Source organism: Cladophialophora yegresii (genome assembly GCF_000585515.1).
Source record: "Cladophialophora yegresii CBS 114405 chromosome Unknown aczIN-supercont1.7, whole genome shotgun sequence".
NCBI classification, from domain to species: domain Eukaryota; kingdom Fungi; phylum Ascomycota; class Eurotiomycetes; order Chaetothyriales; family Herpotrichiellaceae; genus Cladophialophora; species Cladophialophora yegresii.
The window spans coordinates 796,524-821,425 of record NW_006913051.1 but is presented as its reverse complement, the minus strand read 5'-3'; the positions used below and the strand labels follow the sequence as shown (position 1 = coordinate 821,425).

General features: G+C 54.6%; 8 protein-coding genes across 8 annotated transcripts; 3 read left to right on the top strand and 5 right to left on the bottom strand.

The window, feature by feature from the left end:
• Positions 1–420: 420 nt before the first annotated feature.
• A1O7_09429 (uncharacterized protein) lies at positions 421–1,745 on the bottom strand (the record flags this gene model as incomplete). The annotated part of the gene is made up of 3 exons (XM_007763417.1): positions 421–1,142; positions 1,197–1,494; positions 1,545–1,745. 3 exons carry the CDS (start codon positions 1,743–1,745, stop codon positions 421–423), a joined length of 1,221 nt encoding a protein of 406 aa, XP_007761607.1.
• Positions 1,746–2,295: 550 nt separating this feature from the next.
• Positions 2,296–3,650, bottom strand: A1O7_09428 (uncharacterized protein; the record flags this gene model as incomplete). Its single annotated transcript, XM_007763416.1, has 2 exons — positions 2,296–3,405; positions 3,453–3,650. The coding sequence occupies 2 exons, from the start codon at positions 3,648–3,650 to the stop codon at positions 2,296–2,298; spliced, it is 1,308 nt and encodes a 435-aa protein (XP_007761606.1).
• Positions 3,651–4,591: 941 nt separating this feature from the next.
• On the top strand, positions 4,592–10,766 carry A1O7_09427 (uncharacterized protein; the record flags this gene model as incomplete). Its single annotated transcript, XM_007763415.1, has 2 exons — positions 4,592–10,266; positions 10,328–10,766. The coding sequence occupies 2 exons, from the start codon at positions 4,592–4,594 to the stop codon at positions 10,764–10,766; spliced, it is 6,114 nt and encodes a 2,037-aa protein (XP_007761605.1).
• A 272-nt stretch (positions 10,767–11,038) lies between these two features.
• Positions 11,039–12,935, bottom strand: A1O7_09426 (uncharacterized protein; the record flags this gene model as incomplete). Its single annotated transcript, XM_007763414.1, has 3 exons — positions 11,039–12,233; positions 12,337–12,570; positions 12,856–12,935. 3 exons carry the CDS (start codon positions 12,933–12,935, stop codon positions 11,039–11,041), a joined length of 1,509 nt encoding a protein of 502 aa, XP_007761604.1.
• Positions 12,936–14,264: 1,329 nt separating this feature from the next.
• Positions 14,265–15,482, bottom strand: A1O7_09425 (uncharacterized protein; the record flags this gene model as incomplete). Its single annotated transcript, XM_007763413.1, has 3 exons — positions 14,265–15,003; positions 15,060–15,314; positions 15,406–15,482. 3 exons carry the CDS (start codon positions 15,480–15,482, stop codon positions 14,265–14,267), a joined length of 1,071 nt encoding a protein of 356 aa, XP_007761603.1.
• A 1,127-nt stretch (positions 15,483–16,609) lies between these two features.
• A1O7_09424 (uncharacterized protein) lies at positions 16,610–17,695 on the top strand (the record flags this gene model as incomplete). Its single annotated transcript, XM_007763412.1, has 1 exon — positions 16,610–17,695. The coding sequence occupies one exon, from the start codon at positions 16,610–16,612 to the stop codon at positions 17,693–17,695; it is 1,086 nt and encodes a 361-aa protein (XP_007761602.1).
• Positions 17,696–18,692: 997 nt separating this feature from the next.
• On the bottom strand, positions 18,693–20,565 carry A1O7_09423 (uncharacterized protein; the record flags this gene model as incomplete). The annotated part of the gene is made up of 5 exons (XM_007763411.1): positions 18,693–19,323; positions 19,435–20,101; positions 20,151–20,283; positions 20,346–20,417; positions 20,479–20,565. The coding sequence occupies 5 exons, from the start codon at positions 20,563–20,565 to the stop codon at positions 18,693–18,695; spliced, it is 1,590 nt and encodes a 529-aa protein (XP_007761601.1).
• A 441-nt stretch (positions 20,566–21,006) lies between these two features.
• On the top strand, positions 21,007–22,452 carry A1O7_09422 (uncharacterized protein; the record flags this gene model as incomplete). The annotated part of the gene is made up of 1 exon (XM_007763410.1): positions 21,007–22,452. The coding sequence occupies one exon, from the start codon at positions 21,007–21,009 to the stop codon at positions 22,450–22,452; it is 1,446 nt and encodes a 481-aa protein (XP_007761600.1).
• Positions 22,453–24,902: the final 2,450 nt, after the last annotated feature.

Genomic DNA, 24,902 nt, shown 5'->3' with positions numbered 1-24,902 from the left:
TGCCACGCTAGGTCCTTTTGGTATTGAGACCGGCAGCAATGATTGGCGATCAGCAAAAACCGCCGAAGCCAAAGCTGCCCCTGGATCTTCTCCAGGTTTGGCCTTGGTGCTTGCTGGTGCTGGTGCTTGTCCAACTTGAGGGGGAGACCAGAGCGAGCAGAGCCCTGCCAGAAGATACAGTTATGACCTAGGGATGGCTACACCAGAATATGCACCTGGTGTCGCACAATGTTGATTTGAGTTGAAAGCTGACTTCAATATTGTACACTCTATTCTCCATGCAGTTTTCTATCGTTTCAAGGGTATCCTGGCCGTTCAAGCCTGATCTGGCGATGTCTCGACGCCCACAAATGCAACAAGATCCTTCCTGTTCGCTACTCCCACTGCCACAAGCCGGCAGAGTCTATACAAAGACCTTTCTCATATCACTCCAGACCCGTCTTCTGACTGGTACCACTCCATCTGTTTCAGCAAATATTGATACAGGACAAGCATCGTTCCGCTCTGCACGCTTGTCCACACAAATCTAGGACCGACTCCGCGGAACATGCCGGCGACCCCTTCGGTGTTGTAAATCAGTCGGAGACCCTCTATGACCGAGGAAGTATCAAGCGTTGGCGTGTGGTGTGGGACGGTGCGAGGTCCAGAATGTATGAGCCGCGTTTGCGTCTTGCCTGCCGCCTTGGGGCTGCTCTTCAGAGTCTTCTCCTTCTCCAAGCGGGAGGCCTGGCTGGTCTTGTTCGGATCGGGCGAGATCTGGGTCTGTGTTCTCGTTTTGACCACATCGAGCGGGCACGTTATAACTCCCGCGGCGCCGCCAGCAGAGACCGCGGTCACGACCTCGAAGCACAGGCCAATATCATTCGTTCCCTGCCACTGCTGGGCGAACCTCCGCTCTTGCTCGTAGAAGGCGAACTGCAGAGCTGAGAAAGGCAAGTCCCTGACGATTGTTGCTTTGTAACCCGAATACAGCGCTCCAAACCCCTCGATCCGGACAATTGTCCTTGCCGCATCCCATGTTGACTTGTAATTATACCCCGAGTTGAAGAAAGGATTGTTGTATCGACCTTGTAGCTGCAGTCGAGTCTTGAGGACTTCCGAGGGAACATATACGATGGATGCAGCAAGGTCGGCAATGAACCCTAGTCAACGTGGTGAGCACGTGCATGCAGGAAATGAATGAGCAGGTGACTTACCACTTGCGAGGTATGATATTGACGGATTGACTCCTCGATCTAGCATATGTCGCTTGCAGTATTCATATGCCCCGAAGAATATGACTGTGCCAGGAAATGACCCCAGCATGGCCGCGGTGAAGCCTCCGTAGAGTCCTCTCCGTACCCCCTCTTGCCGGAAGATCTTGACGTAGGAATCGGATAACGAGGCGTACTTCGGTGGAAAATGAGGGTCTCCTTGTTGTCTCGTCTTGACTGTATCGAGTGAATGCATAAGGATGTCGCCCGTCGTGCCGCCTATTCCCCCAGCAAGCATCGACTGTGTCCCTCGTTAGCCGGTAGCCGTGCACTTCACGGCCGGATACTGACGTGGATGTATGGGGGCCTCTTCAGATCCAGGTCGACTTCCTCCTCCGCCAATCTCTCCATTGTACGCGGCCGCTTAATCTGTCGTGCGCCGTCGATATCAAAGTCGGATGCCGCATATCCATCATTGTGCTGCGCCTCCAGAGAGGTCCCGATGGAGCTGTCTTGAGAGAACCAACTCGATAACCGTGATGTTAGGCTCATGGAGGGCTCTGAAGCCCTGGTTGGAAGATTGTACGCAAGGTGAGTATCTGGTCGGAAGGGGGTGGTGGGAGCGATGTCAGAGAAATGACGGAGTCTTTGTTGCTTTCGCCGCAATGAGATCTACCTGAAGCCTGCACAAAAGTTTCGCGAACCCCATCTCTCGGGCTTTGCCGGCACTGGCCGCAGCCCTGCTCGGCCGATCTGGTAAGCTTTGCCCGATTGGCCAGCCTTGTGCGTCCTTGGACCAGACCCGTAGAGCAGCCTGTCGAGAACTTCCGGTCGTTGCGACATTAAGAAATCATCTCTCTACAGAAGCACCAGGGAGCTGCTCCAGCGTTACGCGTCACCAGAAGACTGAACGACAAATGATGAGCACTGACATTGGCATAAAGCTCGTCCATTCCGGTGTCGATTGCGGTCGAGTACTGGCATCTACACAGCAGGGGATCGCAGGCACAACTTTTGCCAATAGAAGTAAAGGAGAAGTATTTTTGTACACGCCTTTCCCTGCGTCAAGCCTCGCTAAATCCAGCCAAACCCATGAACACAATCACAGCATCATCTCCAGGGGGTGCTCTACCACCTTCTTCAACTCCCGGATCCACTCACCTCCTACAGCCCCATCCACCACCTTGTGGTCGAAGCTGCCGGTGACGATGATCTGGTCGTCCCACTCAGTAAGAGTGCCCTCTTCAGTTTCAACCGGGATCGCCACCTTGCGAGTGGTTCCCACGGCCAAAATCGCGGCTTGAGGTGGGTTGATTACAGCAGTGAATCTTTCCACTGCGGGGTTCATGCCCATATTACTGATGGTGAAAGTGCCGCCCTGGTACTCCTCGGGCTTCAGCTTTCCATCCCTTGCTCGCTTTCCAAGGTCCTTGACGGCGCCCGAAATTGCCGACAGACCAATGCTGTCTGCGTTCTTGACAATGGGCGTCATCAATCCCACAGGCGTGGCAACAGCCACGCTCACATCGACCGTGTTATGTTGGCGGATAGTGGCCTGACCTCCTTCCTCTCTCCAGCTCGAGTTCACGGCTGGTACCTTCTTGCAGGCAATTGCGCAAGCCTTGATCAAGAAGTCATTGACGGACAACTTATACTTGCCGTCAGAGGCAGCATTGAGCGCTTCTCTCAGCTTGAGCAGTTTCGTGACAGAGAGCGTGGTGGAGACGTAGTAGTGAGGGTTCTGATTCATAGATTCTCGGAGCCGTGTAGCGATGGTCTTGCGCATCGAGCTCGCGGGAATGTCCTCATAGGTCGGGCCGGCTGCCGCGGCTGGCGCAGCGCCTGCGGCAGGTTTGTATTTCTCAATATCCGACAAGGTGATCCGACCACCTGGCCCTGTACCTTTAATTGACTTGATGGGAACGCCTTTCTCAAGAGCCAGCTTTCTCACCGCTGGGCTGAGAGTAGGTTCTCTGTCAAGGACCGACTGCAGTTTCTCGCCTGTTGTGTCGGCCTCCTTAGCCTCGGGCGCAGGCTCCTTTGAACCGCTGGGTGGTGCTGTCTCTGATCCTGAATCTGGAGCCTCTGAGGCCTCGGAGCTCTCCTCCTTCGGCTGTTCTTTGGGGGGTGCCTTTTCACCACCGGCATCATCGAGTGTGAACGACTCGAAATCGGAGATATCCGTGCCTTCTTCGACCATAATAGCAATAGGCTGTGCCATTGTTAGCAGATCCCATTGGAGGTTTGTCGGACGCTTACATTTCCAACCGCCACATCTTTCTCTCCCGTCTCTTTGAGAATCTTAGCCAGAACACCTTCTTCTTGAAACTCGAAATCCATCTGAGCCTTGTCGGTTTCAATCTCCACGAGGACGTCGCCAGGTGCTAGAGTATCTCCGGCCTTCTTCTGCCATGCACCAATGTTTCCCGCGGTCATCGTTGGTGAGAGCGCAGGCATGCTGATGACGGTATGAGGTGGAAAGGCTGTGACTGGGGTCAGCCGCGTCCGCTCTCACGAATGATCACAGATGGAAAGCGCACATTTGGATGCATAGTAGCGACCGAGCACGGATAAGCAGGGCAAGGTCTGAGATCTAAATGCGCGTGTTAGCTTCGGCATGCGTCCTCCGGACAATGTAAACCATACACTGCTACATTTTGTAGTCTTTGCACCGGGCTTCTGGTGAGCCTCAGGTTCGTGGAAGACTGGAGGAGGAGCCGTGACCCCGACCGGGAGAGCAGCGTTGAGGTCGCCATTGGGGAGGACCAGAAGCGGCGGAAAGGGGGAGTAAGAAACCCAAACCCAGAAGACGAGTAGAGTAAAGGAGCGACGGGGAGGAAGGGAGACAGGAAGGGCGCCCTAATGGGAGAAGTCGTCCTTCGCAATGAGCTTGCGTGAGGTGAATTGTTGAAGGACACCCAGCTTGTAGAAAATGTATATGTTGAGCACGGTCGACTCCACCCGGAATCCGAAGTGATGGCAGGCCAGGGAGAATCACCGCGAGCAACAAGCTCCGGGGATCCAATCGATGGTCCCCAAGGCCGCCCGAAAAAGAGCACAGCTGGAGCTTAGTAACTAACTCCTCCGCGCCGCGTTCGCCTGGGCGTCAAATGTCCGCCTGAAGCAGCGCGGCAGCGCCTACGGTCTCTGTGGTCCACTGAAGGCACGGGCTCTCACGCTCTCCGCGCAGCACGTTACTTTGTACAGATATACACAGACACCGGATATTTACCTGAACCAAGAACCAGAGCACTGTGCATTGTACTTCAACCACAATCGCGAGACTGTCATAACAAAGGCTGAGCAGATTTGCCTCTGCAATGTTTCCGGCATTCCCATACAGTTCTAGGTGATCCCGAGCGCTCGATCTCTCCAGTAATCCTCGTTCCAGCGCCCTCATGTCTGGAGTCGAGAACGAGCCGCCGCAAACCGAGCATACAGACCACGTCGAGAATCCAGAACTCGCATCGGAACAAGAGGCGAATGTTGGGAACACCGTGGGTGTACATCCACACTCGGAGGTTGATGATCAGGATATCCCACCGAGTCACGGAGTAACCATCACTGTCGAAGATGCCGATGCTGAAGATGCACGGCAGGAGGAGGATCCAGGCGAGGCGGCCTCTGAAGATAACGCCTCGGTAGTGACGGAATCGGAGCAGGACTCTGAGCAGAGTTCGAGGTTCCAGGAGGGGACAGGGGACGCTCCGCCATCTCCAGGTGTCAAGGATGCGCCCAGGCATGCTGCGGAGGACGACCGGGGAGCACACAACGCTGACCCGGCTCAGCAACAGGACGGACAAGCTCAGCAGGCCATGCACACTGACACACAAGCGGAACCTTCTCCGGAGACTTCACTACCAAAGCCCACGACAACGTCACGGCCCCTTCCCGTCAGCTCCACGGTCTTCGTGGTCAGTGCCCTTGAAACAATTGGGGCAGCCAAGGAGGTCCGTAAGAGTAAGGACTTCACAGATGCGGTTCAAGCCGCTCTGGCAAATATCAAGAACACGGAACAGGCTGTTAATCCCGAGGTCATTTTCCGACCGTTGCAGATGGCGACGAAGTCATTCAATATACCTCTGCAGGTTACTGCTTTGGACTGCGTCGGAAAGCTGATCAGTTACTCCTATTTCGCCTTTCCCGTCGTGGCCACAAGTCAATCTCGCTCGGCAGATACTCCGCCTCTTATCGAGAGGGCGATCGAAGCCATCTGTGATTGTTTCGAGAATGAAGCCACTGCCGTTGAAATCCAACAGCAGATCATCAAGTCCCTGCTTGCAGCCGTCCTCGATGACAAGATCGTCGTCCATGGTGCCGGCCTCCTGAAAGCCGTCCGACAGATATACAACATCTTCATCTACTCCAAGTCGAGCCAGAATCAGCAAGTCGCTCAGGGCTCGTTGCTTCAGATGATCGCGACCGTTTTCGAGCGTGTCCGAGTCAGGCTGGACTTGAAAGAGGCTCGAGTGAGAGAGACCAACGAGGCAAAGTCTGAGGAAGCGCTTTCTACGGACGCATCCATGTTCGGCCAGGGAGAGGCGGACGGGCCAAACGGACAGGTCGACACTCCGGACCAAGAAACTCCACCTCAGCTCGGGGAGGGCTCGGCCGCTGGCCAAGAGAAGTTGACGTTGCAGAGCTTCGAAAACAACAAAACCCTGGATGATGCAATTGTCGCCGACAGCGCTCCCACAACCGTCACCCGTGCAAGACGAGAACGCAAGAACACCCGCAGTAGTTCTGGGCCGGTCTCCCGGTCGAGCTTACAAGAAGATCGCGAGGAACCAGAAATGTCTCCAGAGGACGAAGACGATGTCTACATCAAGGACGCGTTCTTAGTATTCCGTTCGCTTTGCAAATTAAGCCAGAAAGTCTTGACCTATGATCAACAACAGGACCTCCGATCTCAGAACATGCGTTCCAAGCTCCTCTCTCTGCATCTGATATACCATGTCATCAACAACTATACAACTGTGTTCACATCCTCATTCTCCGCCATAAAAAGCGGCAATAATACAGAGCCAACGCCGTTCCTCCATGTGGCCAAGCCTCACTTGTGCCTGAGTTTATCCCGCAATGCTGCCAGTTCAGTGCCGCGAGTCTATGAGGTTTGCTGCGAGCTGTTCTGGCTCTCATTAAAGCATCTGCGCGTTCTGTTGAAAAAGGAGCTCGAAGTTTTTCTGAAGGAAGTCTATCTCGCTGTTCTCGAGCGACGCAGTGCTCCCCTGTTCCAGAAGCAGATGTTCATGGATGTTCTAGAAAGATTATCTGGCGATCCACGTGCTTTGGTCGAGATCTACCTTAACTATGATTGCGACCGAACCGCCCTGGACAATATGTACCAGCAAATTATCGAGCACCTCTCCCGCATTTGTAGCACGCCTGTGGTGGTCACAGCCATCCAGCAACATCAGTACCAAGAACAGCAGGGAAAACCGTCGGCGCCTGTGTCAGAGTGGCACTCCAGAGGCGCGTTACTCCCTGGCTTGTCAACAGCAAGTCTCGGCCAGCCTCCTCCCCCTCCGCCAGCAATACCTGTCGAGTACGCCTTGAAGCAACAATCACTCAGGTGTCTGGTGGAGATTCTACGTTCCCTCGACAACTGGTCGAGCCCAGGAAGTCCAGAACAAGTTAATGGATCTCGCTACCCGGCTTCGAGGGGGTCGTATGAAGACTCAAGAGAGTCTCTGGATAACAGTGAGAAGCCTCCGGCCTCGCCCCGTGTTGCTCGGTTTGGCAGTGAATCAGGCGTTTCTACTCCAGTGGCCGAAGATGATCCCAGTGAGGTCGAGAAAGTCAGAATGCGGAAATCCGCAATGAATGAAGCAATCCGCCAATTTAACTTCAAGCCAAAACGTGGCATAAAGGCCCTCTTGGCCGAGGGTTTCATACGTAGCGACACGCCACAAGACATCGCAAAGTTCCTGGCGTCGAATGACAGGCTAGACAAAGCGATGCTGGGAGAATACCTTGGAGAGGGCGACGAACAGAACGTGGCCATCATGCACGCATTTGTTGACTTGATGGACTTCACGAAGCGGCGGTTCGTGGATGCTTTGAGGCAGTTTCTACAAAGCTTCAGACTCCCAGGAGAGGCACAGAAGATTGATCGATTCATGCTCAAGTTCGCGGAACGATATCTCACTGGCAATCCAAACGCCTTTGCCAATGCCGATACTGCTTATGTACTTGCATATTCGGTCATTATGCTGAATACCGATCAACACAGCTCCAAGCTGAAAGGACCCAGGATGACTGTCGAGGATTTCATTAAGAACAACCGGGGAATTAACGATGGCCAGGATCTGCCTTCGGAGTATTTGAGTAGCATCTTCGATGAGATTTCTCACAACGAGATTGTTCTCGCATCCGAACGAGAGCACGCCGCGGAGTTGGGTATTGCAACTGCCACTCCGGCCGTCGGTTTTGCATCGCGAGCTGGGCAAGCCCTTGCCAATGTCGGCAGAGATTTACAGAAAGAGAAATACACTCAGGCTTCAGAAGAAATGGCAAACAAGACTGAACAACTATACCGGAGTTTGATTAGAGCGCAAAAGCGTTCGGCAGTCCGAGAGGCTCTTTCGCGATTCATCCCGGCGACCTCGATCAAGCACGTTGGACCCATGTTCAATACAACTTGGATGTCTTTTCTCTCGGCATTTTCCAGCCAAATGCAAGATGCACAAAATCTTGACTTAATCAGGCAGTGCTTGGAGGGCCTAAGATTGGCAATCAGGTTATCTTGCCGGTTCGACTTGGAGACACCCAGAGTGGCCTTTTTGACGGCTCTTGCTAAATTCACGAACCTCGGAAACCTCAAAGAGATGATGGCTAAGAACTTGGAGGCACTCAAAGTGCTCATCGAGGTTGCATTGACCGAAGGCGAAGTATTGAAAAGCTCTTGGCGAGAGGTTCTGATGTGCATCAGTCAACTTGATAGGTTGCAACTTCTTTCGACGGGTGTTGATGAAGGTGTTCTGCCAGACGTGACACGCGCGAATGTCCATACGCCGTCTGGCTCCACAAAGGAGAACAGCAGGAGCCGGCGATCTATGCAGACTGTCAAACGACCACGACCACGGTCCGCACACAGCTTCCGGCCAGAGGTCGCAGACGAGACCAAGTCGACGGACATGGTCCGCGGCGTAGATCGCATCTTCACCAACACTGCGAAGTTATCATCTGAGGCAATTGTCGATTTTGTCCAGGCATTGACCGATGTCAGTTGGCAAGAGATTCAGTCCTCTGGCAACACTGAATCACCGAGGATGTACAGTCTTCAAAAGCTGGTTGAGATCAGCTACTACAACATGACCCGAGTCAGGATAGAATGGACCCGTATCTGGGAGGTTCTCGGCGAACACTTCAATCAGGTTGGCTGCCACAACAACACGGCCGTGGTATTTTTCGCACTCGATTCGCTTCGCCAGCTTTCTATGCGATTCATGGAAATTGAAGAGCTACCCGGCTTCAAATTCCAGAAAGACTTCTTGAAGCCGTTCGAATATGTCATGTCAAATAGCACAGTGGTTACTGTCAAAGACATGGTCCTGAGATGCTTGATTCAGATGATTCAGGCTCGCGGAGATAACATCAGATCCGGCTGGAAGACCATGTTCGGTGTCTTCTCCGTTGCCGCCAGAGAACAGTACGAAGCAATCGTCAACATCGCATTCGACTATACGACCCAGATCTACAACACACGATTCGGCGTTGTCATCTCTCAAGGCTCGTTCCCGGATTTAATCGTCTGTCTTACCGAATTCTCCAAAAACCTGAAATTCCAGAAGAAATCGCTCCAGGCCATCGAACTGCTCAAATCAACTGTACCAAAAATGCTGAAGACTCCGGAATGCCCACTGTCAAGGCGTCATGGAAGAGTCTCGCAATCCGAGGCGTCCGACGTGGTTGCCGGAGTGAAGCAGCCGACCTCGCAGACAGAGGAAGAGCAGTTCTGGTATCCGGTGCTGATCGCGTACCAAGATGTGTTGATGACCGGAGACGACCTCGAAGTACGGTCAAGAGCGCTGACCTATCTTTTCGAGACGCTCATCAGATACGGCGGCGACTTCCCCATCGAATTTTGGGACACGCTCTGGCGGCAATTGCTGTACCCGATCTTTGTCGTGCTGCAAAGCAAATCGGAGATGTCGAAAGCCCCTAACCACGAAGAGCTGTCGGTCTGGTTGTCAACGACGATGATCCAGGCGCTCAGGAACATGATTACTCTTTTTACGCATTACTTTGACTCATTGGAGCATATGTTGGACCGGTTCCTAGATCTCCTCACCTTGTGTATATGTCAAGAGAACGACACGATAGCCAGGATTGGAAGCAACTGTCTCCAGCAGCTCATTCTACAGAACGTGACCAAGTTCTCCCCAGAACATTGGTCGAGAATTGTCACTGCGTTTGTGGAGCTGTTCAACAGGACGACCGCCTACGAGTTGTTCTCCGCTGCGGCCACCATGTCAGATGCTCGACCAACTCCGGCACAAGATGGTGCTGAGGGGCTCTCCATCTCCGGCACCACGATCGTCGAGACGCCAACAACGAACGGCACACCTGCATCCTTCCACGAGCCGAACTCGTCCACAGAATCCCAAGTATCCTCGGCACCCACTCCGGAGATTCCCCAAGGAGACACGACACAAGTCCTAGAAGACTACAGGCCTCACCAAGATATGCAAGCTCCCGCCCCGGTTGTGACGGCTGCCAGGCGCCGCTTCTTCAACAAGATCATCACAAACTGCGTCCTCCAGCTCCTCATGATCGAGACAGTCGCAGAGCTCTTCTCGAACGACTCCGTGTACGCCCAGATCCCTTCGCCGGAACTACTACGCCTGATGGCATTGCTCAAGAAGTCGTACCAATTCGCCAAGAAGTTCAACGGGGACAAGGACCTACGCATGGCCCTTTGGCGACAAGGATTCATGCGCCAACCGCCGAATTTGCTCAAGCAAGAGTCCGGCTCGGCAAACACATACGTGAGTATCTTGTTGAGGATGTACCACGACGAAGGCGAAGAGAGAAGGTCGAGTCGCGACCAGACAGAGGGTGCTCTGATACCGTAAGTCCTGCCACAAATCACTCCACGGCTTCGATACGCTAACTTATGGCCAAAAAACCAGTCTCTGCGCCGACATCATCCGCTCCTTCATCCTGCTTGACGAAGAAACCCAACAACGCAACATTGTCGCCTGGCGCCCTGTCGTGATCGACGTCCTGGAGGGGTACACCAACTTTCCGCGCGAATCATTTGATCAGCACATTGAAACCTTTTATCCCCTTGCCGTCGGCCTGCTCGAGAAGGACATGGGCTCGGAACTCCGCAGTGCGTTGTGGGGCCTCTTCCGCCGCGTCGGCGAGGTCAAGTTCAGCATGCCGGAGTGGGTCGGCAGGGAGAGGGACGGGAGTATCAGTTCCGTGACCGAACGCGACAGGAGGAACGGGAGTGTGAGTGCCACGCCGACGAGTCCGAGTATGTCGAGCCGCGGATTTGAGGTCTCGAGTCACGGCGGGGGCGGGAGGAGGGGCAGTCGAGTTGGTAGCAGGATAGGCTCGATATGAGGTAGTCAGCACTGTTGCTGAAGTGAGTTCAACTGCTTTGCCTCCTTTTTGTGTTACTTCAACAGGCAAGGAAGCAGGGAAGCAAGCAGGAAACCCTCTGGACCCTTGTAGTAACTCATATCAACAGTCCGGCCAGGGGAAATGGCGCTTCGAACGTGGAATCCCGGTCCCGGCGACATCTTCATCAACTATCTCGTTGTCATTAAGAATTTTCGTGACGCTACTTGCCTCCCCCTTCCTCGCCCGTGCACGTCGAGTCAATCTCGTCGACGTCACCTCGACGGCGGCACGACCTTCCTCTTCAACCACCCGCAGAAACTCTCGAAAAGCACCGCGTCATGGCCTTGCAAATGGCGGATATGGACGCGGACAGTTGGCTTGGACCGCGTGTGCGTATTGGCAGGAGGAGGATGGGATGTCTTGATCGAGATTCTCGCCACGAGCGCCGGTTCTGGCTCGGTTTCTTCTTCTTCCTCCTCGGATTCAGGTTCGTCCTCGTCGGACTCGGACTCTCTGTCCTTCATCACCGTGTCTTCGTGTTTGTGGTTGTCGGGTCCACGACTTCTATTCGTATCAGCGTCTCGAGGCGGATCCACGGGAGCTTCGTGCGCTTTCGCCTTCCTCCTCGCTTTTCGGCTCCACACGTCGCCTTCCCGGGCCATGAGCATGCCTATTCGCCTCGTGGTGTCGAATTTCCACGCCACGCCGTCCAGTGTTTTAATCTCGCGGATCACTTTCTCGACCACACTTCTGGTGGTTCCGTTTCCGTCTCCATATTTATCCCCATCCCCATCTCCCACATCGCCTTCGACTTCACAATCAAACTCCATCTCCGATAGCGGCGGCAACCACTTCCTCTCGACGCCACTCCCGCCGCGCACACCTCTCGCGACACCGACACCCGGCCTGAACCGCATCCAACTCCACGCGACACACCATCGCCGCGTCTTCTGGCCCTGCACGAACTCGGTGACCGCAAGGTTCGAGCACCCTTTGTCCCTCAACTGCGTGACGACGGTCCCCACACTGCTCAACTTGCCCAGCATGGCGGAGAACCACTGGATCCTGCGTCTTATCGCCACGTGGGCGGACTCGCATATGAGTTTTCCCACGAACGCCACCTCGCCTCCGGGGGTGATCATCTCGACGGCCGAGCCCGTGCAGCTCGAATTGGGGGGCCGAGATTTCTGGCTTGCCGATCCCAGAAGCTCCGCCTCGGACGAGTAGAATGGCGGGTTCGTTACCAGGACGTCGACTCTGTCGAAATGCTTCAAGTGAGAGGATGGGATAAGTTTTGCGCCGGTACTGTCCGTGTCGATCATGCGGATTCGTGTGGCCAGATTGTTCGCCGAGATGTTGCGCTGGGCGTAGTGGCGGTTTTTGTCGTCGATTTCCGTGCACAGGAAGCGCCAGCTCGGTCGTTGGGCGCAGGCCAAGAGCGGGTAGATTGCCGAGGAGCCTGTTCCGCTGTTCACGAGCAGGGAGGTTAGCCATGCGAGGCGGTGTGGTGCGATGCCACGGGAATGAGACAAAGGCGGCTCCACGAGCGCGTAACAGCAGACTTACTCACATGTCGAGGCCGAGAACCTGTCTCTCGGGATCATATCCCTGGTGGAAATCGGGCGACGTGTCGTCTAGGAGACGTTGGATGAACAGGGTGTAGTTGAACCGGTTGGGCACCGGAGGACATAGTCTATCGTCCGGCAAGTCGATGGCGAGGTTGAAGTCCCGGTGGAGGAGACATTTCGTCAACTGCCTCACACTTTCGGGGTCGGAAAAGTCGAGTTGGCGATTCGGTTTGAGCCTGTCGTCGGCACGAAGGTAGTTAGTTTAGGTTGTCGTGGTCGAAGATGCTTTCAGTGGTTGGCCAAACATCCACCTTTTTTTTCTTTTACTCTCATCTCCCTTCATGCCCCCCCCCTTTTCTATATGCGGGCTTTGAACACAAGGACGACTATCTACATACCCTTTTCATGACATTCGTCTTTTCACACGATATGGTCACTATTAGGCGAAAGGACGAGGAAAGCCCACTGACCGCCACTGGCATACCCGCCTCTGGAAACATAAAGAGAAAGCCAGAACATACCTCTTTGCAAACTCAGGATACTGGAGTGCCAGGGTCGTGAAGTCAACGTCATCCTCGTAGATGTTGTCTGGGGCTGGCATTTTCGCGCATATATCTCATCCTGCCTGCCTGCCTGCCTGCCGGGACTGTGGTCAGGTCTGGCAGTGTCGGTGTGGACGTTGACTAAACGGTGCGGACGATCACTACAGTCACGGTCGGAGAGGTGCTGCGTACCAGTCAAGACATCAAGATCAAGGAGAACGTCAGGTAGATATAGAGGCACCAGAGGGACGAGACATTCAGTAATTGGGACCCAGTGTGCCTTGCGATGGGCAGCTGAGATCCGAAGAGGAAGAGAGACAACCAATCAGGGAAGGGACAAGGGCACCCCAATCCATACCTACAGGAGGTATTCCATACACTGCGGGTTCACTATTAATGGGTCTACTGTGAACATCTACGAGGGATTAAGTATATGTAAGCGAAAGCGCTGTAGGCGTCCCAGCCAGAATCAGATCTGTTTCTACACAGTATGAGCCAGGCCCAGTCGTAGAGGGGGGAAAACCGTAGCCCACGGGTTTATCCTAGAGCTCATCCTTCAGAGAGAGCGAGTCGATGGCATGTACTCCGTGCGATTTTACAGTAGAGGAAGGCGTTCTGCGCGCGATACAACTGACAAATTGTCCCTTCAACAAAGTTATGATCCATCAAAACGCGGAGACATGTAGTCGCGGGCTCGGCCATGAATGGTTGTTGTTCCTCTCCGACACCCCTCGTTTGGGCCCTGCTGGGGAAGAAGAGATGCTTGAGGAAGATCTTCCGGTCATACATACCATGCGGGAAGGGATAATGGTGATGGTGATCTAGCCAGTATCGGCATCCAGGAGATTTCGCATGTACAGGGGTGGTACTGGTCACTGCATCAAAGATAGAAGTGCCTCTGTGGTATATCGATGGAACACTTCATACCCTTTGTATGTGTACCTGACTGGGTATGTCTCTGTCCACCCACTGTCATTACGAGGTTTCATAACAACATCTGATACCAATGAAGCGCACAATGGAATGAGCACCTTAAGTTTCGACTGTGTGTATTTGTAGCTGAACAAGGACATCATCCCAACCCAGCATACCCCGTAAACCTGCGTCAAAAGCGCAGTGACTGAGAACCCATGGGTATAAAGGCGAGTCAAGTCGACTGAACTCATGGACTAATGCGAATCTTCAAGGCCAACTCGAGTCTCAAAACGCCTCCGATGACCGACCCAAGACAATCGTAACTCATTTCATCCCATCCTGTTTCCCAATGTTCCAACCACCAAAAGCAAATACTGAGCTGTACATGTGCAATCCCGACCGGCCCCTGACCTGCTTTCCTGCAGCAAGTGGAAGTCTCGCAACTCTTTCAGATGTCACTCTCTGGGCCTCACTTAATGTTTCTTTACCAGCACAGCCTCATACAAGCTCACGGCGGCGCTCAGCCCGGAGCTTATCACAATTGCGAACCACCCGCCCAAAATACTCTCGTTGACGGTTGCCACTGTAAAGTGCGTGTACAACCCGCTCAAGGTAAGATGGTTCGCATACACCAGGTACGCAATCAGCCCCTTTGCCAGACTGAAGATGAATGGGTCAAACTGCATTTGCGTGTTGGCTTGCAGGGCCGCCTGGCGCGTCGAGTAACTATGGCTTGGGTGCGCCTTCAGCGGCAGGTTGATGAAGTACGAGATGATCGCTGGTAAGATGAGGGAAGTGAGAGACCACAGAGAGAAGGGCGCCCAGAATTTCGACTCCAGGAGGAGGAAGAGATCTGGGACCAGTATCGGTGTCGGCGTCGACTTCACGTAAGGTACGGCGGGAATCTGAGTGAGCAGCTTGTTGGGAAGGATCTGAGCTCGTAGGCCGTATGCTTCCAGCAGAATGGCGAGCACTGTGACTGTCAAAGGCGATGAAAGTAGTTCTCGCGACGCATCGGCGGTCCTATGGATCTGCGTTCGATCATAGGCATGTGAGATGGATGTCCTGATGCGACGCGCCTGTTGATCGATCACGTCTGTGACTACGGCGGGCGAAGGTGGTATGGGTATTTGAGATGCCAGGATTGAGGTCCGGCGAGCAACTTCTTTGGCTGGTGTCTTGACGAGAGCACTGACCAGCGGCTCTTCTTCTCTGCTTCGACATGTTAGCCATATGCTCACGGACAGAGGCCTGGGCGCGATACGTACGTCGAGTCGCGTATGTCATTTGGCGAAGTCGTTGTTTTGCGCCTCGGTTTCTTCACAGGAGCCGGCGCGTCGTCGTCTGATTTCAGAGTCTCGGTGACTTTCTCAGCGATGGTCTTCTTCGTGGGCGATCGTGAGCTGCCGCCCAAGCGCTTGTAGTACTCGCTCAATGAAGGATCTTTGCTGTATGTGGTTGAGTTGGCGCGCAGGTGCTCGTCAAGGGCGACTTCGAGCTCGGCTTTCTTCAGATGCGCATAACTGTGGTCGCGCACAAGTTAGCAACAATGCGCGACACAATGCGACACAGAATGAGCGCGTGCAAGGGTGGTGCAGTAAGGGCGGTACATACTCGGCCAACTTGGTCGTTTCTGCGAATTCGGTGAGGTCGCTTTTGCGAAGTTTTTGTAGATATGGAAGACCTGACATGGTGGCAGAAGTGGTGCGTCTCCGCGACGTGCTCGTAGATATGTTGAACAGTGTGTTGTTGTGAGGACGGGACCAATGCGGTAGTGTTATCACGGGAAACTGTAACTGTCCAAGATGAAGAGCGGGCGGTGGTGGAGGAGGCTGGGATGGTGGAAGGGCACCTAAGCAGATCCGGGAGATAAATGCAAGTGGCTGGGGGAGCAGCTGCCGGCGTCCCTAACAGCTCGCCCAAGGAAGCCTAGCCCAGGCGTGTATGTAAACAACGTCCCCCAATCTGGCCTTAGCTCGTCACCACGGTCACCACGGTCGCCAACTTGGGAGGCTATGGAGCGTGATTGGTCGTGCACAGATTGAGAAGAGATGTGTGTGAGCTGTTGGAGTAGAACGCGCCTCGTACCCGGCTAGGCTTGGAATGAACGAGAAGTGAGGCTCGAGTGAGCCCGTCAACAGTCGCGGGGTGCGCGGTGCACCTGGATCACGGTGAAGCTCGAAGCTTTCGAGATGCAAGACACAGCACCCGCCTGATGACGTAGTGAGGGCCTGACAACTCCCACCCAACCCCGAGATGACTCCCTCCATAGCAATCCCGAAGTAAGAAGAGCCGTATGAATACCTTGATGTGTACGGAGTGCTCCATAGGCACATTCGTTTTGGACTTCCAAGGGATGGTTTTCACTGAGAGATTTCCGGGTCTGACTCGTTCCCAGCCGTTTGCACATAACTCCTACGAGGTACAATGTAGCTGAGTGAGGAGCCGAATGACGCAGCCTTGCCTCCGCCAACGCTTACTCTAGAGTTGCACACCAAGCCGACATTCGAATCCGTCACCTTTGAGCATAATATTCAGCACCTAGACACGAACATGATGTGGCCCTGGATAATCCCTCTCACATTTTGAATCATCTCCATCCGTTCAGCTGCATCTCGCCAAGCATCGTGACTTTGTTTTCTGGTCAGCTGCCAGCGGTCATGCCTGATCTGTGCCTCGCCCTCTTCCTCACCTTGCCGTTCCTGCATACTCGTACCCATCCATATTTGCCTTTGGCCTGACCAATCGCACTGTCATATGGTTCGAAGTAAATATCGTTCCTGCCTTTGCCGCTCTTTGAGTCCTTTTATTTCATATCATGGCTCCGCCAGACCTGAACTCCCTCCCTCCTTCAAGATCAACTTCTTCCTCTCCCATGCAACCCCGCTCGATGCAGACCGCAAGCCTCCCACCAAACCGCAACCAGACTCCCTCACCGCGGAGCTCGTCCATATCCCTTGCGGCCGCCGCTGCGACAAATGCAGCGAATGAATCACGGCGCTCTTCTCTGAGCAATAGAGGCTCACCCCGGCTAGGCCGTATGCCGTCCGATCGCCGTCGCTCACAGGTCGCCATGAACATCAGCCTGAACGACCCTACCATCCCGAGTCCGGGCGAACTATCAAGCAGCGACTCCCGGGCTGGTCTTGGTCACAGCTACGCCTTAGCGAGCCCTCCCACTATCGGCGGAAGATCAGCCATCGCGACTGGCGACCCTCACCACCAACGACAGCCTAGTCTGGGTGAAATCCACAATGAGCTGGAACAAGAGCAGGAAGCACAGGTGAACCGCATGCTACAGATGATCCGAGACCAACAGCTCCAACTTGAGGCTCTACGAAGCAGTCAAGGTCAGAATGGCACTCACTCTCGACAACCGTCACAGCCAAACTCCGCTTTGCCCGGTAACAACAATACAGCCGTCGTGGACGACGAGACTCCTGCGTCCGAACGATCGTTATCTTTCCCTTCGATCCATCCCGCCGTACCAGCCGTCCCGCCACTGACTCGACGCATCTCTCGTGGCCCTTCGAGCGCCAGCCGTTCGCCAGCTTTGCGGCCGATGCTAGGCCAGGAGTCCAGCATCAGCACCGCCGTTAGCGGCGACTGGCCTCCCTCGCCTGTGGAGAGTGTCAGCACCGCCCGCAGGAACAGTTTCCGCGACGAAACCGCCTACTACCAAGCAGAAACCGCAAACCTTACCCGTGAGAATCAAATGCTCAGAATGCGGATACGGGATTTGGAGCGGCAGATTAGTGATTTGAGTGCCTCACCCAGGAACACTCCGGCTACTCCGTCAAATTTGGCCACGAGCCCGCCAGTCCAGGGCTCTGACGTAGCCGACGCAGAGGCTTCTGCAGCAGCTGCGGTGGCGAGAATGACTGCCGAGCCGGAGAAGATTTGAAGTGGACGTGACATGGGATTCCGTTGTTTCGAGCATTGCCGGTTTTCTGGGATTGTATGATCTATGTACCACTACGAACAAAGTGCACTGCACGGACACTCCAAAATGACGGAAAGGGAGGATACCGTTTCTGCAGGGCAGGCGCACTGGCAGACTCCAGCACGACCAGATGTGCAACGGTCGGGAATACCAGGTCTTCGGAATAAGTGATGGGAACGGCGTTCCAGGCAGGGGCCAGCATGGGATGGCGTTATCGGGAACAGTAACCAGCCCAGCGGCTATGAAATTCGGGGCATGGCTGGCTGGCTAACTCTTATTCCTACCGTCATTGATATTATCACCCCTTTTTCTTTTCTACAAAGCGATCAGCGCCGTGCGCTTTTAAGCCGACCGACGATTCCAAGGCAGCATGATCAATTTTCTTTGGTGGCGAGAAACAAGGCTGAACCTCTCAACCGGTTGAAGGCGAACCAAGAGCGTGTCTATCTCCCGCTTCCCGAAGAAAGGGCGGAATGCGTCAGAGTTGGACGGCACCCTCCTTCTGCAGTTGACGTTTCATCCCAATTGAGCTCAACAGAGTAGCTGATTCACGCCCTACTTCCCACAACCATGCGAAAGCCCGCCCCGAGTTGCCCCCGAGTCAGGCCCCTCAGGCCCCTGTTCCAGTAATTTGTAACCAGCCGCTCGACAACCTATCCGACAGTGCTGGGTGAAACGAAAAAAAAGGTCAATTCTGTAAATCTCTCAAGAAGAGACACGTCCGAGAGTGATACCTAAAAGACAAAAAAAGTCAGTTCTGTAAATCTCTCAAGAAGAGACACGTCCGACAGTGATACCTGAAAGAAAAAGTCAATTCTGTAGTTCGCTCAAGATGAGACGCCTCTATATGCTCATGATCTAATTTCCTTGGACCCAGAATTGTCAAAACCTCGAAATGTCAGTCGGCGGATCGTGACAAGGTAAAAACCACGATCGGGAAAAACCACACGCTTCACCATCACGCGGTTCTCTCGTGACCACTCCTACCTTCCTTGCCTTTCCTCTTGTGCACCTGGTTCTCATGCCAAATGCTCCATCCACAACAGACCACGCCCAGCACCGCCGCGCCGAACGTAACCCAATAAGCCGACCTATAGCACTGGTTCCCCAAAAGACACTCCATGTGCCCCGCATCGTCGTTCTTTACGGAGTGGGCGTCATAGATCTTGCCATAAAGCAGGTTAAACACGTTGCCGGACACGACGGGCGCAAGGGTCATGGTGCCCCAGTTCTGGGACAGGCCGTGGACGCCAAAGCAGTGGGCCACCAAGGAAGGGTACACGCCAAAGAGGATGCCGTAGGCGAGCCCCGTCAGGCTCGACACCAGTACGAGGTAGTATGGGTGTGTGACGGCCGTGGCGACGATCTGGGTGACGCAGAAGATCAGGGCCGACGCGAACAGGCACCAGAAGCGGGAGCGGTTGAGCTTCGAGACGAGCATGTCGGAGCCGATGCCGGAGAGGAGGCGGCCGCTGAAACTGCAGAAGGAGAGGATCGAGACGTGCATTGCTTGGCGGGATTCGATGAAGGAGGAGGGCGTGCTGGGGTCGGCGTGTTTCCAGAGGGCGAGGGCGTCGTTGCCGATATTGCTATATGGAGTCCCTCGTTAGTAAATGGTCATGAGAGATCGCGTTGAAGGAAGGGGAAGTATTGGGCGATTCTGCACGTCGAGGACGCGAGGCTCCGAAGCCGGTACATACTTGATGGTCATTAGCCCGACGCCAGTCAGCAGACCCATCATGATGAATAACTGCCAGAACTCAGGGTGCGGGAGCAGAGCGAAGCCTCGGACGTCTAGATGCGGGTGCTCGTGGTTTCTATCAGATTCGAGATGCTTTGAAGCTTCGAGGTCTTCGGCGGCTTGTTCTTGGGTGGAGGTTTTGGAAAGGAGCGACGCTTCTTCATCCCCAGTATGGTGCGACTCGGGCTCAGAGGAAAAGGACTCGTCGTCCCGGTGGGCGTCTGAGGAATGGGTCTTGGGCGCACCTGGTTCTTCGTAGTGACTCCCCGATGGTCTGGTCCGGTGGAGGACTTGGTGTTCATGTTCAGGGACGTGTTGGTAGGTGTGGTGTGGAATGACGCGGACGAACGGGAAGGAGAGCAGAGGCAGCAAGACGGTGCCCGTCGCGAGGAGGATGAGGAAGTTGTATGTGCCGCCGGGGAGTATTTGCGCAAGTGCGGCGAAGAACAAGGCACTCAGCCCGAAAGCAGCCAGGGGGAAGGCCGTTGCTGTTCCTCTCGACTCGGGATAGTTGAGGGCGGCAGCTTTGATGGAGGCCGTGAATGCTGAACAACTGCCCGCACCGGTGAGGAAGGAGAACACACATATTACCGGAATGCTGTATTGCCCCGGCCCCGCCTCATAAGCTAGAATCCAGTCAGCTGGAGGCCCGGTCATCCCCAGATCCAATGGTACCTTTGGCAATGGGATAGTAGCCGGCAGCGAACAGTACGATGCCCAGCGTCAGACCCCATCGTGGCCCTTTCGCGTCGACCATCATGCCTGAGGGTATCCCAAAGGCATACATGCCAAAATTCCCCAGATTGCCCTGCGTTCATGCGTATATCAGTACCTCATCCTTCTCTTGCAGTTGCATCGGAACTTGCATACAATGAGGTTGCTGTCTGTAGCGGTCAACTTGAGCCGGGATGCGAAGCTGGGGCCCCATATCGAGTAGCCATACTAGGTCCGAGTCAGTGCCAGTTCTCAGTAGCGGGAGGGGTGGGTGAGCGAGCGGACATACATTGGAACCACAAGCCAGTGCGGTGACGGTACAGGCGACCACGGTTATGATGCGGGCCTTCTTGAGGTCTGAGGGCATCAAGATCATTTTGACTCTGTCCGGTGGGAGACCGGTATGGTCACCTCGTCATGTTGGATATAAAGACGAGCGAAGATAACGGCCGGGGAGAGGCCATTGAAGTGGGTGGATGAGATGATATTGGATATCGGCATTTGATCCGATCGCGAAACATTCGACAATCCGCAGCTCACCCTCACCACCCACTCACTGTGGCTTCAGCCAATCGGGATCCGGTGTCGTCACTGGCCGCAGCCGACGTTCCGCCATAAACAGGCGGCGTCCTGCGCCTGCGTTTCGGTTCCTGCCTTTGCCATCAACAACAACCCAGACTCAGTATCCTGCAATACAGCATAACTCTTTGAATAGAGGCCGACGGGCTCTGGCAGCTGTGCGCGGTATCGACTTCATCTGACGACAACCAGCGACGAGCACGACACCTCCGCAACCAGCCCCTCCTCAACCGCCGACATGGGCGCAGTCCTGGCGATTCCAGCCCTGCTGCTCCCTTCGGCTGCGACCTTGTGGTCGGTGGGAGCGTCGTGCTGTGGTGCTGCATCATGCTCGATGCTGTGCGGCCCTTGCGGCATGTCCAAGTTTCGATCCTCGATCGCCACCAGAATCGCATATGCCATGATTTTGCTGGTCAACAGCATCATTGCATGGATAATGCTCACACCGTGGGCCATCAAAAAGCTGGAACATCTCACCCTGGACTATATGACCTTTAAGTGCGGCTCCTCCAATTGTTACGGGTATTTCGCCGTCCAGCGCATCAACTTCGCCTTGGCACTCTTCCACCTGATCCTCGCCATCCTCCTGATTGGCGTACGGAGCACAAAAGACACTCGGGCGGGTTTACAGAATGGCTTCTGGGGTCCGAAATTGCTGGCTTGGGTTGCGTTTGTCGTCGTATCCTTCTTCATCCCGGAAGGCTTCTTTCTCTTCTGGGGAAATTACGTCGCCTACCTCGGAGCCATGCTCTTCGTGCTCCTCGGTCTTATTCTCCTGGTCGACCTTGCGCATACCTGGGCAGAGCTATGCCAGGACAAGATTGATGAAGGAGACGGCCCGAATTATCGCGTGTGGCAAGTTTTGCTTATGGGGTCAAGCTTGGGCATGTATCTGGCTGCCTTTGCCATGACCATTGTCATGTACATCTTCTTCGCCAGCAGTGGGTGCAGCATGAACATATCCGCCATCACAATCAACCTGATTCTCCTTTTCGCCATCACACTGCTCAGTGTTCAACCGACAATTCAAGACGCCAACCCAAAGGCAGGCTTGGCCCAGTCGGCCATGGTCGCGGTCTACTGCACGTACCTTACTTTCTCCGCCGTGGCAATGGAGCCTGACGACAAGCATTGCAACCCTTTGATCCGGGCCCGAGGTGCACGCACAACCACTGTGGTGCTGGGTGCCATTGTCACGATGCTCACCATCGCGTACACCACCACACGAGCGGCCACTCAAGGATTTGCCATGGGGAACAGCACCAAGAAGAACAGCTACGCTCAGCTCACGCAAGATGAATACGAGCATGGCCTGGTCAGTCAGCAACCAGCTTCACGCCGAGAGATTATGCAGGCAGCCGTGGAGAGTGGAGCACTTCCGGCCTCGGCCCTGGACGACGATTCGGACGAGGAGGAAGCGACCGAGGTCAGCTCCAAGGACGACGAACGTCAAGGGACCCAGTACAACTACACCTTGTTCCATGTCATCTTCCTCATGGCCACTTGCTGGGTCGCAACACTGTTGACGCAGAAGATGGACCCGGAGAGCTCAACTGACTTCACACCTGTCGGTCGGACGTACTGGGCCAGCTGGATCAAAATCATCAGTGCATGGGTGTGTTACGCCATCTATAGCTGGAGTTTGGTTGCACCGGTTGTGCTGGAGGGCCGAGACTTTTCTTAAGGGCCGCTGACTGGAGCCGTGTACGCCTTTTATGCTGTGAAGTGACTCATGTCCGGGATTTCCTGTTCGAGCAGTAGGTATCTCGTATAGCGGTTTTATAGGTATGGTCGAGTTAGCCAGTGTATGGCCTGCATTAGCAAACACGTTTGTGGGCTGCTTATGAACAATCCACTTCCACCGATACACACTGGTTCCACAGACCGTCTTGGCTACTTCAGGCTCTATTTGGCAAGTATACACCTTGTACGATCATAGATGCATCATGGCAGGTCGATTGCCTGCCCCTTGCGACGAGTGGGTCAACCATGGAGCATGTTGGCCCTCTGACGACCTCTGATAACCTTGGTATGGAGCGAGCTTCAAACTTTGCTAGGTACAAGTAGCTTGGACGGGCGCTTTGACTACGGAGAGGCGAAGTTCAGGGTGTGCGCACTGCTTACTTGGTAAGGCTCTGTATAAATGTGTTGCATGGTTCATACCTTTGACCTCTTCCCACGCCCTTTTAACAGCCGGCAATGATGACAAGAGCGAGCAACCGTCGTCATTACCTCTATATATGAGCAGTACAGCCGACCATCCACGTTGCAACGCTCTGGATCAGCAAACAGAAGCCTTCTATCACTTAACGCTACGGCTACGGAGCCAGCATTGGCGAATTCCTGTTGACATTGACACTGGCAGCAGGCGGCAGTTCCTTCTCCAAGCCTCGCAGACGCGCCTTCCGTCTCTAGCTGGATGTCAGCGAAGCTTCAAGAGTCGGACCTGCCATTCCAACGACGCATCACCGTCCCCTCAGAGAAAATTGACAGTGACACCTCCCCTCTGTTGCATGCAATGTATGAGCCATGTCTCCGACTACTTCAAGATGCCATACCCCATCCAGTTCGCCTCATCCTTTGTCCACTCGTTGCATTGCTACCGATCAATCAAGGAAGCAAAATGCCATTGTGACCGCGCTGAGTGAGAGTGGACAACGCTCAGAAGGGGATTCTCAGCTTCGCTTCATCGTCATGCGGTACCTAGAGCTCGAGTATACTCCAAAGTCCATCACACAAAAACACAAGAAGCAGCTCGAGAAGCTCGATCCTCCTTAGACACCTCCTGCCCGTCAATGGCATGACATTTCCCCGAAAGTTCTTTGCATTGTCGGCTCGCGTGACCGAGTCGATTGTTTGCTTGAGCATCATCGTCAGGAGTTTTGCGGTTCAACTCCTTCCCTTGTGGCAAGGAAGACCTCCAGCGGATGACAGGTCTTAGCCGTCTGGCGGCACTGCGAAGAGCTCGGGAAGCGACCCCGGACCAGCACGACCACTCATGTTTAGACTGTGATGGTCATGGCTGAAGCATGCGAGGAGGACCTTCTGTTGTCGCCTATCGCCAATAAACTGCTGATGGACCTGCTCGAATCGACCGCCGGAAACGAATTGAGGCGCTGCATCTCTCGGAGACTGGGCAATTTTGAAGGGATTCCTACAGGCATGTCTCTAAAGTCACGACTTGCCGCAGAAGTGGAAACGCGTGTGGACGTCAGCTTGCAGAGACTCCGCTGCCCATTAACTGAAAGTACTCATGCTCATCCTCGTAGCAGCTACGATGATCACGAATGAGGCACACCCGTAGAAGCTCGCCGCCTTGCAACCCCTTTGTACGGCGTCGGCGAACCTCGATCGCCGTTGCTCAAGATCGCCAGGAGTTTGATCTCCGATTGGCCGCGGGCTCGTGGCTGGGGTTGTCGCGATCGGACGACAGTGCTTCGTGAATCCCTCAACAGACGACCAGATCACTCCGTTCTCGACCGCGGACATCTCGCTCTATACTCCTCATAGGAAGAGCCTCGCATCACTTCATGCGGCGCGGGTCCGCCTCCTCCCCGCTGCAGCAAGGGACACGAAGACGCCGTGTGTCCGATTCTCCATACAAAGAAGCTGCATATCGACGCCCGGTGTGGCCCCCACAAAGTGGAGCTTGATCAACCCCTGCCGTGCAACAAGGCTGTCCGACACAACACGGCATTGGACCCTTTCAACATCACCTCGTCGTGTCTCAAGGACCTTACCAAGTTCTGGTAGACGCTATTTCAAATCCTTTGCCCAAAACACCCGGTTTTCTTACCTGCCGAGCAGATCGTCGTTGGCATCCAGCCCTCCCTGGTTCGTGGCGCAGCGGCGTCTCTCGGTTTTGAAGCACATCCATACACCGACACTTTGCTGGCCCCTGGCTGCCATTAAGAAGCACCGCAACGGAGTCGTCGAGGGGAGGCCGTGGGAAAGGATCCCATCTGGCTGGTAATCACCTAATGCGTCATGACCGTTTCGTCGGTGTCCCTGCCGCATAGCTGCACAGTCCGAGTTCCGGGATGGTCGCCCTCGCACATTCCCCCGGTCGAGGGTCTGAAGGTCTGGGCCAATCAACCGACCTGTCCTGTGCTGTCCAGTGACGTGCCCGTCCTG